Genomic DNA, 15,822 nt, shown 5'->3' with positions numbered 1-15,822 from the left:
AGGAGCCAGTAGAATTGTTGCTCATTTTATTCATTATTAAGCCCATGGCCTTGTGGTCACGTTTCCCATCAGTTCCCCTCCCATAGTCTGCCTCCAGACTGCACTGTGACTTACTAGGCATTGTCCCCCACCCACCTGTAGGTGTGCACACACGCACACCCATCTCACAGTCTCTAGAGATTCAAGTGCTTGGCTCTGGATCCTGGAGTCAGATTTGGTTTCATCAAGAGACCATCCTTGCCTCCACCAGTGCGGTGGGTTGTGAGTCCTTTCTGTGACCCAGCTGCCTACTGTCTCACTCTGTGTGGGCCGAGCTCCTTCATAAAGCATCTCATCAGCTCTGCCCTCTGTCTCATGTCTTCTGTTTTTCCCCCACCTGAGGCTTTTGGAGTGGATTCTGCCTCCTCTCTCCCTCCTCATCCAGCTCTCTTTGTCTTTCTGGTCGCTCATCTCTCGCGAAGGTTTAGCCTGTCCTTTTCCTCTTTGCTTGTGATGCTTATATCCCCAAATTCCCTTCCTTCCCTACTTCCCCAGTCATTCCAGAATTGTCTACATATGCATCTTAATTTTTCATAACTGCCCAGTTTCCCTCCACATCCCTACCGCATTAGCATCATTTTAGATTATACTGTGTATAGTTAGACATTCAGCATTTATTCACTTAGCAAGTTATTGTAACCATTTTCCCTTTTCTACTAAATATCCTTTCAAAACATGCGTGTTTACTTTTGTGCCGAATTCCTATAGATGAACTGTTCTTGCACACTTAGTTTCTTTCCTGATTTCTTACTATTAAACATTTGACCATAAAAAGTTTTCTGTACACAGATCTTTCTTTGCATCTTTCACTATTTCCTTAGGATAAATTTCTAGAAGTGGAATTACTTGGATCATAGGGTATGAGAACATTTGTGAGACTCTTGATACAAGTTGCCAAAATGACCTCTAGAAAGATTATAAGGTGACTTTTTTATAAAAAGTTTTCTGTACACAGATCTTTCTTTGCATCTTTCACTATTTCCTTAGTATAAATTTCTAGAAGTGGAATTACTTGGATCATAGGGTATGAGAACATTTGTGAGACTCTTGATACAAGTTGCCAAAATGACCTCTAGAAAGATTATAAGGTGACTTTTTTAGAAGAGAGAAAGTACTTTTCAAGATTTAGAAAAGGCTTTTTCTTTTTTCCTTAGGGGGCAGTCAAAACTTCACAGAGGGGAAATCCGGTTAAATTCAGAGCTGGATTTAGATGATGTCATTCTAGAGAAATTTGCTTTCTCGAATGCCCTTTGCCTCTCAGGTAAGTTACTGCTACTTATCAGAGAAGGTATCACATAGTGTTCATTTCATCCAGGAAGTTAAAAGATTTAGTAGACTTTGTCATGTTTTCACAGAGTACTTCAGCAAGACCTTATAATTCCTATTTCTTTTTTTATTCCAAAAGAATATATATATAGAGAGAGAGTATAAAATACAGTATCCATGCTACAGTTATATGTTCCTTATTAGTTGTATTGATAAAGCTTACCTGTCCAAAAATACTTTTATATTATTGTTGTTGCTGTTGTTATCATCACTCCCTTTGTCCTCTCCACTTCTGTCTGAGATTGCTGGTCTTAGGCTGTCTCTAATCCAGGCAGAGAAAGCTCAGTCTTGTGTGACTGGTCACAGGCCTCTTTGTAGAAAAGTACACCCTGGTTTTTCACAATAATGGGACAGAGGGTCACAGTGGCTCTCAGTTTTTCTGTAAAGATCCATACACCTGTATGAAACTGCAGAGGTTCTCCAAGAAAGGTTCCTGCCACCAGTCTATACCAGGCTGCTCGTGCATACCAGCCAGGAGGCTTTGGGACTTCTGAGCTATACCCGCTGCCCGGAGGAGCGGAAGGGAAGGCCAGGAGAGTCTGGTTCCTGCCCCAGCTAAAGAGCCACCCTTCATTCCAGGGCGTAGCTCATCCTCTGGGCTTCTGAGATGCAGTATGAGAAAATCAGAGATTTTACCCAGTGTAGCTTTGATCTGCCATCAGAGCTTGGAAACTGACTCACTTTCTTCTAGCTCTTTCTACGTAGTGCCCTCTTTTGTAATATAATACGTAACTTCTAAAATGTCAGTTTCATATTTTTGGCCATCTGCTTCTTAAACTATTGTTAAATGGCAGTGAAGGTACTATGCAGTTTTGCATTTTGTAGAAATGTGATGATAAATGTTCAATTGTTAATCTTTTTTCTCTAGTGAAACTTGCTATCTGGGAAGCATCACTGGATAAATTTGTTGAATCTATTCAGTCGATTCCAGAGGTAATTATACCAATTTTATGCTTGTTTTCAAGGATTGAGTTCTATTGGGGAAAAATACAAATTTCACACTATAATGATGAATTTAGAAGTACAACAGACTAGTAATGAATGGTAAGAAAGCTACACTGAATTTAAGCAGGAAAAAAAAAATCCAGTTACATATAAAATTATAAAGAAACCTTTTAAAACTTAAAATTCAAATTTTGTGTGTTTATTAGTTGCTCAGTCATGTCCGACTCTTTGTGACTCCATGGACTTGTTGCCCACCAGGCTCCTCTATCTGAGGATTTTTTCAGGCAGGAACCAACCCAGGAATCGAACCTGTGTCTCCTGCATTAGCAGGCAGATTCATCACTGAGCCATCTGGGAAGCCAAAATTCAAAATAGCTTTCATTTATGGTATACTTTTAATGTAACTGAATTGAAATGAAATGTTTCCTGTCAAGGAAATTGTGACCACTTTTCTCGATTAAAGAAACAAATGTTTTGACAAGTTATGAGAAAAGTAGCAGCATGAAAAATGCGTCTATAGTTATACCAGAATTTCAAATTACATATGTTAAAAATCATGCCTGCTGTAATTAACTTTGTTTTTACATGGAGGAATAGTCATACTTGGGAAAAGAGCCCCTGGTTTTTCAGTAAGAGATTAGGAATGTACATCACAGAACATGCTAGTGAGAAGGGACACGTGTGTATGTATGTATGTATTTCTCCCCCTCCCAAATAGGCTTTAAAAGCTGGGAAGAAAGTGAAACTATCTCATGAAGAAGTTATGCAGAAAATGGGTGAACTCTTTGCCCTAAGGTAAAATTTTCTCTGTAAGTGATATACTTCATATATTCATATATTTAACAATCAGCAGAAAATATCCCTGTACAGTAAAGAGCAAGCATTTGTACCTTAATGGGAATTGCAGCTGTTTTTATTTCATTCGTTATAAGCATGAACAACTCTGACCCATTAGAAGCAGCTGGGCTGTGTTAGGACTTTACTGGAAGAAATTCTGCCTGTGCAAGAGAAACCACAATTAATCTATAATAAACCCCCATCGGAGAGCACGGTAGGTGTTCTCTGGAGGTGGAAAGACACATTCTAGAATTTGAACAATGGGAATTCTCAGTACAAGTCTGTCAGTGCATCATAACTCTGAATAGACCTAATTGCTACAGAAAAGTGATGTATCATCTTTCGCTGACTCTGAGACACCATAAGATGCCATAGGAAAGTGAAAATGCTACCAGCTAGCATATGAGACAATGCTTTTTTAATCACAATTTTAATTTTGCACTTCCTGAACTAGCTCTTTTAGACTTACTTAGATGTAGATTTATCACATTTTATGTATTCCCAGGCATACATAAAAAGGAAAACATGAGGGAAGTAAGTTGTCTAAAGCAATGACAGCTGAGTCCCAACTGCCACCTGTAAGACATCATCACTTTTAAAGATGCCTCCGTTTTCAGAGATGTTAAAAATGGGAAGAACAGTGTCTTAAAACTGATGAAATACAATAGTGCATCATTTAAAATTAAGTTAAATTAAAAAGCCTTCAGTTTATTCTTGTAGTTTCCCTAGGATTTATGGAGTGAAACATCCTGAATTTTGGTGTTTTTCTCACCAGGCAGCATTCTCGGTGCTTCAGCTGTTCCGTGTGTGGGATGAGTGACTGGGGTTTGTCAGTAGTGTCCCTACGGGTTGCTGTTCCACGTTTTCCTTAGATATTAAAACTTGGCCTGGTGAGGAGAAGGGGGCCAGCGTTCCATCACCCATGCCTTTCTCACAGCTCAGGGACCCTAACTCAGGACACCAACAAAAATAAAAACCCCTATGTCAGGAGCATCCTGCAGCCCATCTAAAGCCTCGAGCTCGCTAAGAAGTGGGATACAGAGACTTCTCTCTCCTCTGCTCTTAATGATGCGAGCAGAATTCCATATAGTGAGTTACTATATCAAAACTCAGAAATTAGGACTAAATATGTTTAGGTTTGTGAATAGTTTCTATAGGGCCTTACTGTTCTTATCCTAAGTTTTCTTCTTTTCACAGTAAGAGTGCTTATGTGTTATTCAAAGGAATATGGTGAGTCTATGAAAAGATATAGTAGAAATGTGGCAGGTTATATCGGGTGAGAAATAAGTCATAAATTACAGATGTGGTACGATCCCACTCGTAGACAAACAGCATAAATATTCATATGCATCTTGATGTGTATACATACTACCAGACATGTAGGTGTGTGTGCACATGTGTGTGCAAAGAAGCAGATCCTGAAGGACAACAGCAGACTGTTGGCAGGGCCTAAAGGAGTTGAGTTGTGGTGTTAGGGTAAAGGGCCTAACAGTGTTTTCTGAGTTCTTCTCCAGGGTTTTTCTTTTTTATAGTGAAAAACTATTTATGTGTTACTTCTACAATGTAAATTTTCTTTTAAAAACAAGCTCAGGCTTCATTTGTAAAAGGGTAGAAATAGAGAATTTGCTTATCCAGTGTTTGATCAAACACTGGAAGGATACTGAGGAAACCAGTAGTCATGTGAATACCTATCCACACACACCCATGCGTGCATGTGTAACAAACTTGAATGAGAAAAGAAGCTTCAGATTTTTTTACATTGGGTTTTCTTTTATCTGCTTCATAACTGTCAGTGTAAATATTGAATTAATTTGGGTGCAGATTTTGAAATTTTTTTGTTTACATGTTTCTCAGAAGTATTAAAAGAATCAGCATTCAAAACTGTTTTTATAAAACACCATACAAATAAACATATTTACAAAACAGAAATAAATTCACAGACATAGAAAACAAACTTGTGGTTACCAGTGGGGATGGGGGAGATAAATTAGGAGTTTGGGATTAACATATGCACGCTGCTGTATATAAAATAGGTAAACAACAAGCTCCTACTGTGTAGCATAGGAACTGTACTCAATATCTTGTAATAACCTATCATGGAAAAGAACTGAAAGAGAATATATAGAGAGAGAGACAGATATACGTATCTGTGTGTGTATAACTGAATCGCTTTGCTGTACTCTTGAAACTAACAACATTGTAAATTAACTACAATCAATGAATAAATATCTCCAAAAAAGAAAGAAAATAGAGACCATGATTTTTTAATTCAAGATACAAATTAAAAGTTATGATTTTCCTTTTTTTAAGACACCGTATAAACTTGAGTTCAGACTTCTTGATCACTCCTGATTTCTACTGGGACAGAGAAAATCTGGAAGAACTTTATGATAAAACTTGTCGGTTCCTCAGCATTACTCGTAGAGTTAAGGTATGTATTTTGCACTTCTACTGAGAGAGGAAGACACGACGTCACCTCTAAGTTGTATGACAGTGTGAAGAGAATTTTTTAATTAAGTAAACTGCTTTGGAGAAATGTCTCTTGACTTCTGGACAGATCTCTAGATTTCCCACTCTCGTTCTGTGTACAGTTTTCAGCTTTCACGTCAAAGGATATTCTGAATTTTACTCCAGAGGCTCAGTAAGATTGGTGAGAGTCTGGAGGCCTAGTAGTCCAGTAGATTTCTCATCAAGTTTCAAGCAAGAGTTCGTAAGGTCCAGAACTTCACTGGCAACAGTGAGAATAAGAATGAAACTTTTAAAAGAATCCTTTAAGACAGATGAAGTGGTCGGTATGGGGAGGCCAGGGAGAGAGAAGAGTAAGGATGACTGGTGTTTGCTGTGGGCAACAGGTAGAAAGATGGCAGACACAGAAAGGTTGGGGGGAGGAGGAGGAGCCACGTTTGAGATATGTGGAGAGCACAGTAGCAAGAGAACAGCCAGTTAGACCTGTCACAAGAGCGTTTAGAAGCATGGGAGCAAAGTTGAGGAGAGAGGCAGCTGATGGAATGATGGACGTGGGTGGAGGTGGTCATGACGGAGGTGAGCCCCACGGCGGGAGAGGGTAGAAAACACACCGGATGTTGGTATCGTGTGCGTGCATGGTCCTGCGACATTTGATCACGTGTAGATCCAGGTGACCACAAGGTCTGGGTACAGGTCTGTCCTGTGACCACAGAGATCTGCCTTGCCTCCTTATAGTAACACCACCATCTCTCCCCCACCGTCCCTAACCCTGGGCAGTGACTAATCTATTCCCCAGCTCTGTAATTTTGTCATTTTGGGATTGTTATATAAATAGAACTGTACCGTGTGTCTTTTAAAATGGGCTTTTTTCAATGAGTATAACACCCTTGAGATCCCTCCAAGTCATTGTCTGTATCAACCCCTGCCTTCCTATGAGCTACCTAGACATTTGGAGGGGGTTCCATTTTGATTCATCTGTATCATTTTTTAGTATGTCTCTCTGCATAGGTATTTGGTGGTTGCTCTAGGTAATCCATTATGCATACCTTTATCACAAGCCACTCTTTTCGACATTTTGCCAGATTAAATCCTGTAAGGAAACTGTACATGTATATCCCTCTACTCTCCACTCTGAGAACTTCATCAATGTTTTAGTTTTTGCTTCGACCATCAGCATAATTCAGAAGACTCAAGAGGAGAAGGAAATTCTCTCATATTTACCCATATTTTATTCTTTCCTTTGTTCTTTTTTTTTCTTCAATGATGTTCTAAGATTTCTTTTTCTGTTGTTTGCTTTCTATTCCAAGAACATTCTTTAGCCATTCTTGCAGGGTAAGTCTGCAAATATCTAGACTTCCCCTTCATTCCTGAAGGATCTTTTTTCCCTGGTTGAAGGATTCCAAGTGACAATTCTTTTAACACCTAAAAATTACTGTCCCACTTTCTTCTGGCCTTCATGGTTTGAGAAATCTGCTGTATCTCTGATAATCTCAGATTTTTAGTTATACTCCAGTGAGTCTTTGAGGCTCTCTTCTCTTTTTTTCTAATCTTTTCAGCAAATGGTGCTAGAACAATGGGATAGCCGTATGTTAAAAAAAAAATGAGCCCTAGTCTTGTCTTTACACCATTTCTAAATGAATTAGAGTCCTTTAAATATAAAAGGTAAAATTATAAAAGCTCAGAAAGAAAATATAGGGGAAAAAGGCCTCATGACCTTGGGGAAGGCAAAGATCTGTTAGGACCAAAAAAAAAAAAAAATCATGAACCTTACAGAAAGAATTTGATAAGTTGAACTTCATCAAAACTAAAACTACTGGTCTTTGAAAGACACTCTTTAGAATATGAAAGGGCAGGGACTTCCCTGGTGGTCCAGTGGCTAAGACTCCATGCTGCCCATGCAGGGGGTCTGGGTTGGATCCCTGGTCAAGGAACTCGATTCCACATGCTACAACTAGAGTCTGCATGCTGCAGCTGAAAATCCCTCTTGCCTCAGTGAAGACTGATAATCCCGAATGCCCCAGCTAAGTCCGGGTGCAGCCATATAAATAAACATTTTTTTAATTAAAAAGTAAAATAATATGAAAAGGTAGATCACAAATATATTGAGAATATTTCCTCCCACAGGTTGGAAGGAAATATTCTCCATATATAACCTGACAAAAGACTTGTCCAGAATTCTTTTCGCTTGAAAAGACAACTCGGGTTTTTAAATGGGCAAAAAGATTTGAACTGACATCTCACAAAATATGTGAGTGTTCAAATGAACGTGAGAAGATGCTCAATGTTATTGTCCGTCAGGGAAGTGCAGATGAAACGTACAGTGCGCTGTCACCATACGTGCGGTAGAGTGACTAAAATTAAAAGGACTGCCAACCCCACGTCAGGAGGGATGTGGAGCAAATGGAAGTTTCATACGTGACTTGTGACAATGTACATTGGTACAACCGCTCTCCAGAACAGCCTGGCATTTCCTCAGAAATTTAACTGTGTTAACTGTATGATCCAGTGCTTCGATCCTGAGTATTTATTCACAAGAAATGAAAACATATATGCTCACATTGATTTGTACCTGCATCTTCATAGCAGCTTTAGTCATAATAGCCAAAAACTGAAAACAATGAAATGGCCACTAATAGGTGAATGGATAAAGAAACTGCGGGATAGCCATGCAGTGGAATACCACTCAGCAGTAAAAAGCAATTACCGATGCATGCAACAGCATGGATGAATATCAGGATCATTATGCTGAGTGAGAAAAATCTAGACACAACAGAATACATGCTACTATATTTATAGGAAATTCTAGAAGGACCAACCTGTAGTTACAGAAAATAGATTAGTGGTTCCCTGGAGCCGTAGATTTCAAAGGGGCACAGGGGTTTGGGGTGATGGGAATGTCACTTCAGTACTTCCGTGGTTATATATCTGTCAGAAGTCTTCAAACTGTATATGCTTAGAATGGAGACAAGGGCACTTTATTGTATGTAAATTATGCCTCAAGGAAAATTTGGAAATAAAGCCTCTTTTGAGAAGTCTTTAATGACAAAAGCATCAACTTTGCTGAGCAGTGGTACTTACTGGGGACGAATTTGAAAGTGCTCAAGAGTTACAGCTCTTAGATGTCTCCCCTTGTCCTCTTGGAATGAAGATGTTTGGTGGAACCCTGACTGTTGGGATGAAGTGTACAGATTATTGCCACCAAGCAAATGTAGACCTTTTCTGATAAGCAGCCTGTAGTGCTGAGTTGGGTCAGTAACAGTTGCTGAGCAATAACGAAGATAAACCAGCTGCGTGGCTAGTGTGAACTCAGACATCCTACTCCCAGCCCTTCATTCTGTTTCCTTTCTCAAATCTTGGCATCCTTTGATATTGATGCCTGCAGTGTCCTTTGCATGTCCCTCGTGGGCAGGAGTACAGGAAAAGAGCCTAGGATCACAGTCACTAACAATGAAGATGGTTTGAGCAGGAAGCATCCTGCGTGTGGGGCTCAGAGGAGGAGAAGCAGAAAGACAGGAATGTCTTTTAGGAACTTGGGATGAACACTACATTCAACATGAAAGTCACAGCTGAAGATGAGAAATGTCAACACAGGATCAATCAATCATGAATGTAGATGTGAAGTGATGAATCAGCTAGCTGGAAGAAGATCACAGAGCCAAGTAGGAAGGGGAACCCTGGGGAAAGTGCCTCTGCGTCTTCACCAAGCAGCCGGAGTGGATATCCTAAGAGGGCACCAGGGCTCACCAGGGACGGTGCTCCTCTGAGTGGCTAGGCTTCCTCCATGCCCACTGTAGGGAAGCCAGCTCTGCAGTCCAGGAGCAGGTGGGCAGGGTCCCCTCAGTCCCACTACTGGAAGAGTCCTGGAACATGTCCATTCTGTGGTATTTTTAAGAAAAAAAAATTTATGTGAGCTCTATGCAGCTATAATGCTGATTTCTGAATCCTTAACCAAGTACCCAGGAGAATGTATGCATTGCACTTAATCAGTGCTATAAACAAGTGGAAAATAATTCGGGTAGTGTCCTGAAGAATAAAAATAAAAATATGTTTAAATTTGGCACCACCTGCCTCTCTGCTTCTGCAGTACTTTGTTCGCATTCCTTGGGGGCTTCCCTGGTGGCTCAGACAGTAAATAATCTGCCTGCAATGAGGGAGACCCAGGTTCGATCCCTGGGTCGGGAAGATCCCCTGGAGAAGGGAATAGCAACCCACTCCAGTGTTCTTGCCTGGAGAATCCCGTGGACAAAAGAGCCTGGAGGGGTACAGTCATTGGGGTTGCAGAGTTGGACATGACTGAGCGACTAACACACTTTCTTGGGGGCAGCAGTTCACACACCAGGTCATATAGGTTTGGTTCCTGGTAAGAACCCCCTTCCCACCTTCCCAGTGTAGTTTCTCGAGGCAAGGAGAGAGCACATCCTAGTGTGTCTGCCTCTTCTTACAAGGATGTTAATTTAAACTCCATCTAAACTTAATCACGTCCCTTGGACTGCAAGGAGATCCAACCAGTCCATTCTAAAGGAGATCAGTCCTGGGTGTTCTTTGGAAGGAATGATGCTAAAGCTGAAACTCCAGTACTTTGGCCATCTCATGCGAAGAGTTGACTCATTGGAAAAGACTCTGATGCTGGGAGGGATTGGGGGCAAGAGGAGAAGGGGACGACAGAGGATGAGATGGCTGGATGGCATCACCGACTCAATGGACGTGAGTTTGAGTGAACTCCGGGAGTTGGTGATGGACAGGGAGGCCTGGCGTGCTGCGATTCATGGGGTCGCTGAAAGTTGGACACGACTGAGCGACTGAACTGAACTGAAACTTAATCACCACCCCCAAAGACCTCATCTCTGGATACCATCACATTGGAGGTTAGGGCTTCAGCATGAATTTGAGGGCACAAACCATTCTACCCATATTACCAGTGGTCCCCGGAAGTCCACTTTAATTTTTCTTTAGAAGCTAAAGGACTTGCCTAGAGGTCCAGTGGTTAAGACTGAGCTTCCTCTGCAGGGGGCACAGGTTTGATTCCTGGTCGGGGAGCTAAGATCCTACATGTTGCAGGGCAGGTAAGCCCACACAGTACAGCAACTGAGCCTGTGTTCTGGCAACAAGAGAAGGCTATGTGCACGCTGAAACTGAAGCAAGTCTGAGCGCTGCCACAAAGACCTAGTGTGGTCAAAATGAAAACAGTTAATGCTACTTTCAAAAAAACTGTAGTTTGAGAAATGCTAAATTTAAGACCCAAGAAGGAAACCAATAAGATGGTGTTTTATAGACAGAAATTCGGGCAGTGCAGTTTAAAAGGGAAGCATTGTGTTTACAAATAGGTTTTGAAATGTTTGCCAAAATTTTGGTGATATCTTTAATAAAGATGTTTGTCTCTAACATCCAAAGAAATAAATAACAGTAAAGCAAGAAATTCGGGCAGAGGAGAAATTGGGATTAACCATTTATATTTGAGACTTATCAAAAAAGTTTTTCTTAAATCAGTCTTTGTTAAAATGTGGGATACATACACTTGTATAAGAGATGAACTTAGGTAACATATGGACCCTGAAATAACATGTAAGCATGGAAGCAAGTAACACTTGTGTCCCATGTTGAAGAGAAACACTCTAGTTTGGCTTTCATGGCTCTTGACTGGCCCTCTGATGTGTAAGCTCACACTTCCCAAGCATCAGGCCCAACTTTGTGCAGCCAACACCATTTCACATCATGCAGATTTTCCGTTTTTTTGGCAATGATAGTTTCCTTCTGAAATAAACAGAATTTCTAAGTCTTTGACTTGAATGCAGTTGGCTAATGTGTATCACAGAAGCAGTGATGATGGGATGGAAACGACCCAAGTCCAGGAGACATCTGGGCACGATCATGCAGAGTGCAGAGCTGGAAGGCAGGAGGGACAAGATCAGGACTCTGGGAACTGTCATCCACATTCAAGGGGAGGTCCGAGAAGTCTCAGAAAAGAAGGATGTCGGAGGCAGAATTTGGTCCCTAGAGGAGAAAAGCCAAAAGGAAGCACGTTTCCAGGTGTTGTCAAACACTTGAGTTAATTGAGGTCTTGTAATCTAACCAAGAAAGGGTGTTGAAGTTACTCATGAGACATGTGAAAGTTTCAGGGGAGTTGAGGTAATATCTACAACTTCTAAGGGCTAAATTGGGTGCTGAGGAAGTGGAGGAAGAAAATGTCTTTAGTCAGAGTTGAAGGAAAATAGAAGAGGGTTGGGTCAGCATTTTGAAAAGAGAAGCAAGCTTAAGGCTGAGCATATTTATAGACCAAGATCAGGCCGCCAGTAACAATAGGAAGAGGAAGGAGGCGGCACCGTTCTAAACATTTATACAAAGTGGCAACTGCGGGGTGCCCAGGGAGTCTGGAGGAGTGGGCAAGCGTGTTACCAGTGTGGCTCCAGGTGTTCCCTGTCAGTGCTGTCGCGTCCTCTTCTTTGTGACCCCATGGACTGTAGCTCACCAGGCTTCTTTCCATGGAATTTTGCAGGCAAGAATACTGGAGTGGGTTGCCATTTCCTACTCTGGGGTTCGCTCTCACGGTTTAATGTTCTTTGCAAAATCGTGGTAAATATGGTGCACTAGCACATTTCAGTCAACCCAGACATGGATCTGTGATTTGTCTCGAATTTCCACCGACCATACCTGCACTCTCGGCATACGTACCTCAGAAATTATCAAGTGGAATCCAAAAACTATTTTTTAAAATTTGTCTTCCAGGCTCTGTAATTTCCAAAGGAAAGTGAGATAGATTAAGGAAGTATACCTTGTCAGCGGTCACATTGAAGGCTTTAATCCAAGAGTCTGTTTTCTATGACCCTCAACCAGCCTGTAGGATATCAGAAGGCAGAACCTACAGCGTCTGCAGTTAAGCGTTAAGAGCAGTGCCATCTAGCGGTGATGTGTAGCAGGTCAAGTTTTGCGTTCGGGAATTTTTGACAGTGGGGACTTAGTTTTCATATTGTAGATGGTAATCATTGTTTTTGCCATCTTCAGGCCATACTAAAAGAATCCTATTTCAAGTTTTCTTTTATTAACTGCTTAAAATTTACCAAGGGCAGTGATGAAAAACTAGGACTCAAAAACTTTTAGATCTTCCATCAAAAATCTTCCAAATATAAGAGGAGCTTTGGTATGCCAACTATTTTTTGCAGTCACATCTGTGCATTACAAAATTTTTTGTCCCGGTGGATTCACAGAAAGGAGACAGGTAGCACTGGCAGGTTGCCTTTGGAGAGAGCTGAGGAGCCAGAATTGAAGGGATGATTTCTCACCGCATACCTATTTGAAACTCGGAAATTTGAAGCAGGCAACTGTTATCTTCAGTGAGTTCGTTTAAATACACAGGGTACTTGCTGAGATTTTTACTGTTGCAGGTCATGAATGAAAAGCTTCAGCACTGCATGGAGCTAACAGATCTGATGCGGAATCACCTGACGGAGAAGAGGGCACTCCGCCTGGAATGGATGATTGTCATCCTTATTACCATAGAGGTAAGTTAAAACTTTCTTGAAAGCAACTTGACAGAAGATAACAGGAAAGAACATGACTTTGTCCTAAATACTTAAGTCTGTTTGCAGATGAGGCAAGTTGCAAGTGACTGTGGTAATATTTTAAAAATGCATTGAAGTATTATTTTTGGAAAAGTTCCACATTTTATCTGGCTGTGCTGCGTGGCCTGTGGGACCTTAGTTCCCTGCCCAGGGACTGAAAACGGGCCACGGCAGTGAAAGTACCAAATTGTAACCACTGGATCGCCAGGAAATGCCCTCATTCTGAGATGGCACGTAAGAGTTCTCACTGTGAATGTGTAACCTACAGCCCACAGCAAGTGCTTGTGCCTCAGAGGTGCAGCTTGCCCAGTGGGGGAGACAGAGTTGTTCTTATTCCAGGAGCGTTTTTCATTAATCACAATCAGAAAAGTCATCTTAAGTCTGTACCAACCAGTGATTTGTCGTAATACTTCTTTTTATTTGTAAGGTACTGTTTGAACTGGGACGAGTATTTTTTCTGATTAAGTGATGACCAAAGGAAAAGTATCGTTGCAAGAGATACTCGAGTTCTACAATCAAACATTAAGTATTCACCTGCTGAGATATCTTTTAATAGGTTATTTTTTTTTTTAAATCAAGGAATTGTTACAATGATCTCAGTTTCTAGTATTGCTGCTTGAATAAAAACTATGAAGAACCCAGCATCTGGGTCTATAACACTGATAATTTGAAAGGATTTTCATTTTATGTATTTTAAAGAGCTTTGGATAATCTTGGTAAATTTGGGCATTGCTCCTAACCTACCCCAAGGAGTCCCAATCTTGGCCCTAAGAAAACATAACAAAAACTCCAGTTCGGAAATACAGAAGATAGGCTTTAATGGCAGAAATTAACTTTCCATCCTGTTTTTATGTGGCATAATGAGTCTGCTCACTGGCACTTTCCTTTTATTAATCCATACTTTCCATCCTTTCACTACCAAGTTAGTCAAAATATCCTTCCCACAGAGGAACTTTTTCTCACTCTTTAGGGGAATTTAAAATACCAGGTACAAAGATTTTAATATTTATATGCTATCTTGAACTGATAAAGTCCTTTTTATCTTCAGCTTATGTTTATGCATATTCCCGCCTGCCCTACTACCCTCTCCATCACATGAATTTAATGTTTTTTTTCATGTTATATACATATCCAGAGTATTACTATTCTAAATTGGGACACTGTCACTTTACTGCCAACTGCTACACAGTATGCAAGAGAATACACATGTATCTGACCCTCACTGATGAGTAATGTATTTGCTGGAATAGTGTAGAGTTGCCTATCCTGGTATGTCTCAGGGCACTGCAGGTATCAGTCTTGAGTACCACTAAGTGCCTATGCCAGGGGTACCCAAGGACTTTCCAAGCAACATGGGCATAGACAGTTCAAGAACTGCTTTCTAGATCAAGTTCCACACACAAGTACATATACCTCTAAGCAGTTTATTGACCCTGCTCTCCATTTTCCCATCTCACAGTGTACAGAAAGCATCTCACCCCTCTTCATTTTAGTTTGATCCACTATATTTTAAAATCTTTATGTATATTTAACCTGCATTTAAGGACTTCCCTAGTGGCTCAGCAGTAAAGAATCCGCCTGTGATGCCGGAGACGTGGGTTTGATCCTGGGTCAGGAAAGATCCCCTAAATAAGGAGATGGCAACCCACTCCAGTATTCTTGCCTGGGAAATGCCATGGACAGAGGAGCCTGATGGTCTACAGTCCATGGTGTTGCAGGAGTCTGGACAGGACTTAGTGATTAAACCACCATCATCAACCTGCATTTAAAAATTCTTTAGAAAGCCAAACAAGGTGTTTTTGAAAAAACATTGATTGGGTTATCTCTATACTCTTTATTGTTTCAATCGAAATGCAAAATACTAAAATGGTTTGTTTCAAATATTAAGTCTTATAAGAGATTCATTTCCATTTCAATGTAACCATAGAGACAGACAGACAACTGGGAGGCAAAGAGAGAATGTAGAAACTGTTTATGATTGCCCTATGTCATTTTTTTACATAAACCATGATTACACTGGGAAAAAAAAAAAACAAAACAAACAAGGACAATTTGAAATACTGGTCAACAGAACTTTCTTTAATGGAAACCATGTTATCCATCCCTCCATCCCCCATTAAGAGGACACTTTCAATAAAAACTTTCCCTTAAGCATCCATGTGTACAATTTGGGTCAACTGTGTAATAAAATTTTAGTTAACACAAAGAGAGCACAAACATTTATTGCATTATGGCCATGGCAAATTAAAATTTAACACTTCAGTTTATACACAGTTACAAAAAACGAGATAACAAAACCTTCAAACATAAAAATTTATTAGAATAACGTTTTGTGGGGGAAATATAACACAAATACAGTCTTTCAAGAAAAAGGAACATTTAATCACTTACTTCTGTTTAAATGGATCATGATGGACATCATTATGGTATTAAATTCCACTGAAACATTAAAGATTGATGTGTTACAATCTATATTTTTATTATATGACTTATAATAGTGTTTTTTAAATATCAATATTCATGTCAGAAATTATATCTTTTCAAGTATTTAAATTTATGATAAAAGCTTCAACCTAAGTTATTAGGAAAGTTTTTAAATTATTTTAGGTTTAATACAAGCAAAATAGTTTTTGAAGATCACAGCTTCTCTCAG

General features: G+C 40.2%; 1 protein-coding gene across 7 annotated transcripts in view; it reads left to right on the top strand.

Annotated features, from left to right (window-relative positions):
• Positions 1-15,321, top strand: part of RMND1 (required for meiotic nuclear division 1 homolog) — a 35,891-nt gene extending 20,570 nt beyond the window's left edge. For 6 of the 7 annotated variants that reach the window (XM_005211055.5, XM_005211053.5, XM_005211051.5 and 3 more), the window contains 6 exons: positions 1,194-1,300; positions 2,234-2,298; positions 3,029-3,105; positions 5,458-5,578; positions 12,993-13,109; positions 13,597-13,835. In XM_005211055.5, the coding sequence (XP_005211112.2) occupies positions 1,194-1,300; positions 2,234-2,298; positions 3,029-3,105; positions 5,458-5,578; positions 12,993-13,109; positions 13,597-13,638 (529 nt within the window). In that variant the 3' untranslated portion in view covers positions 13,639-13,835. 7 annotated transcript variants of the gene reach the window in all.
• Positions 15,322-15,822: the final 501 nt, after the last annotated feature.

The sequence above is a fragment of the Bos taurus genome, chromosome 9, assembly GCF_002263795.3.
Source record: "Bos taurus isolate L1 Dominette 01449 registration number 42190680 breed Hereford chromosome 9, ARS-UCD2.0, whole genome shotgun sequence".
In the NCBI taxonomy this organism is placed as follows: domain Eukaryota; kingdom Metazoa; phylum Chordata; class Mammalia; order Artiodactyla; family Bovidae; genus Bos; species Bos taurus.
This window is presented reverse-complemented; position numbering and strand designations above follow the sequence as displayed.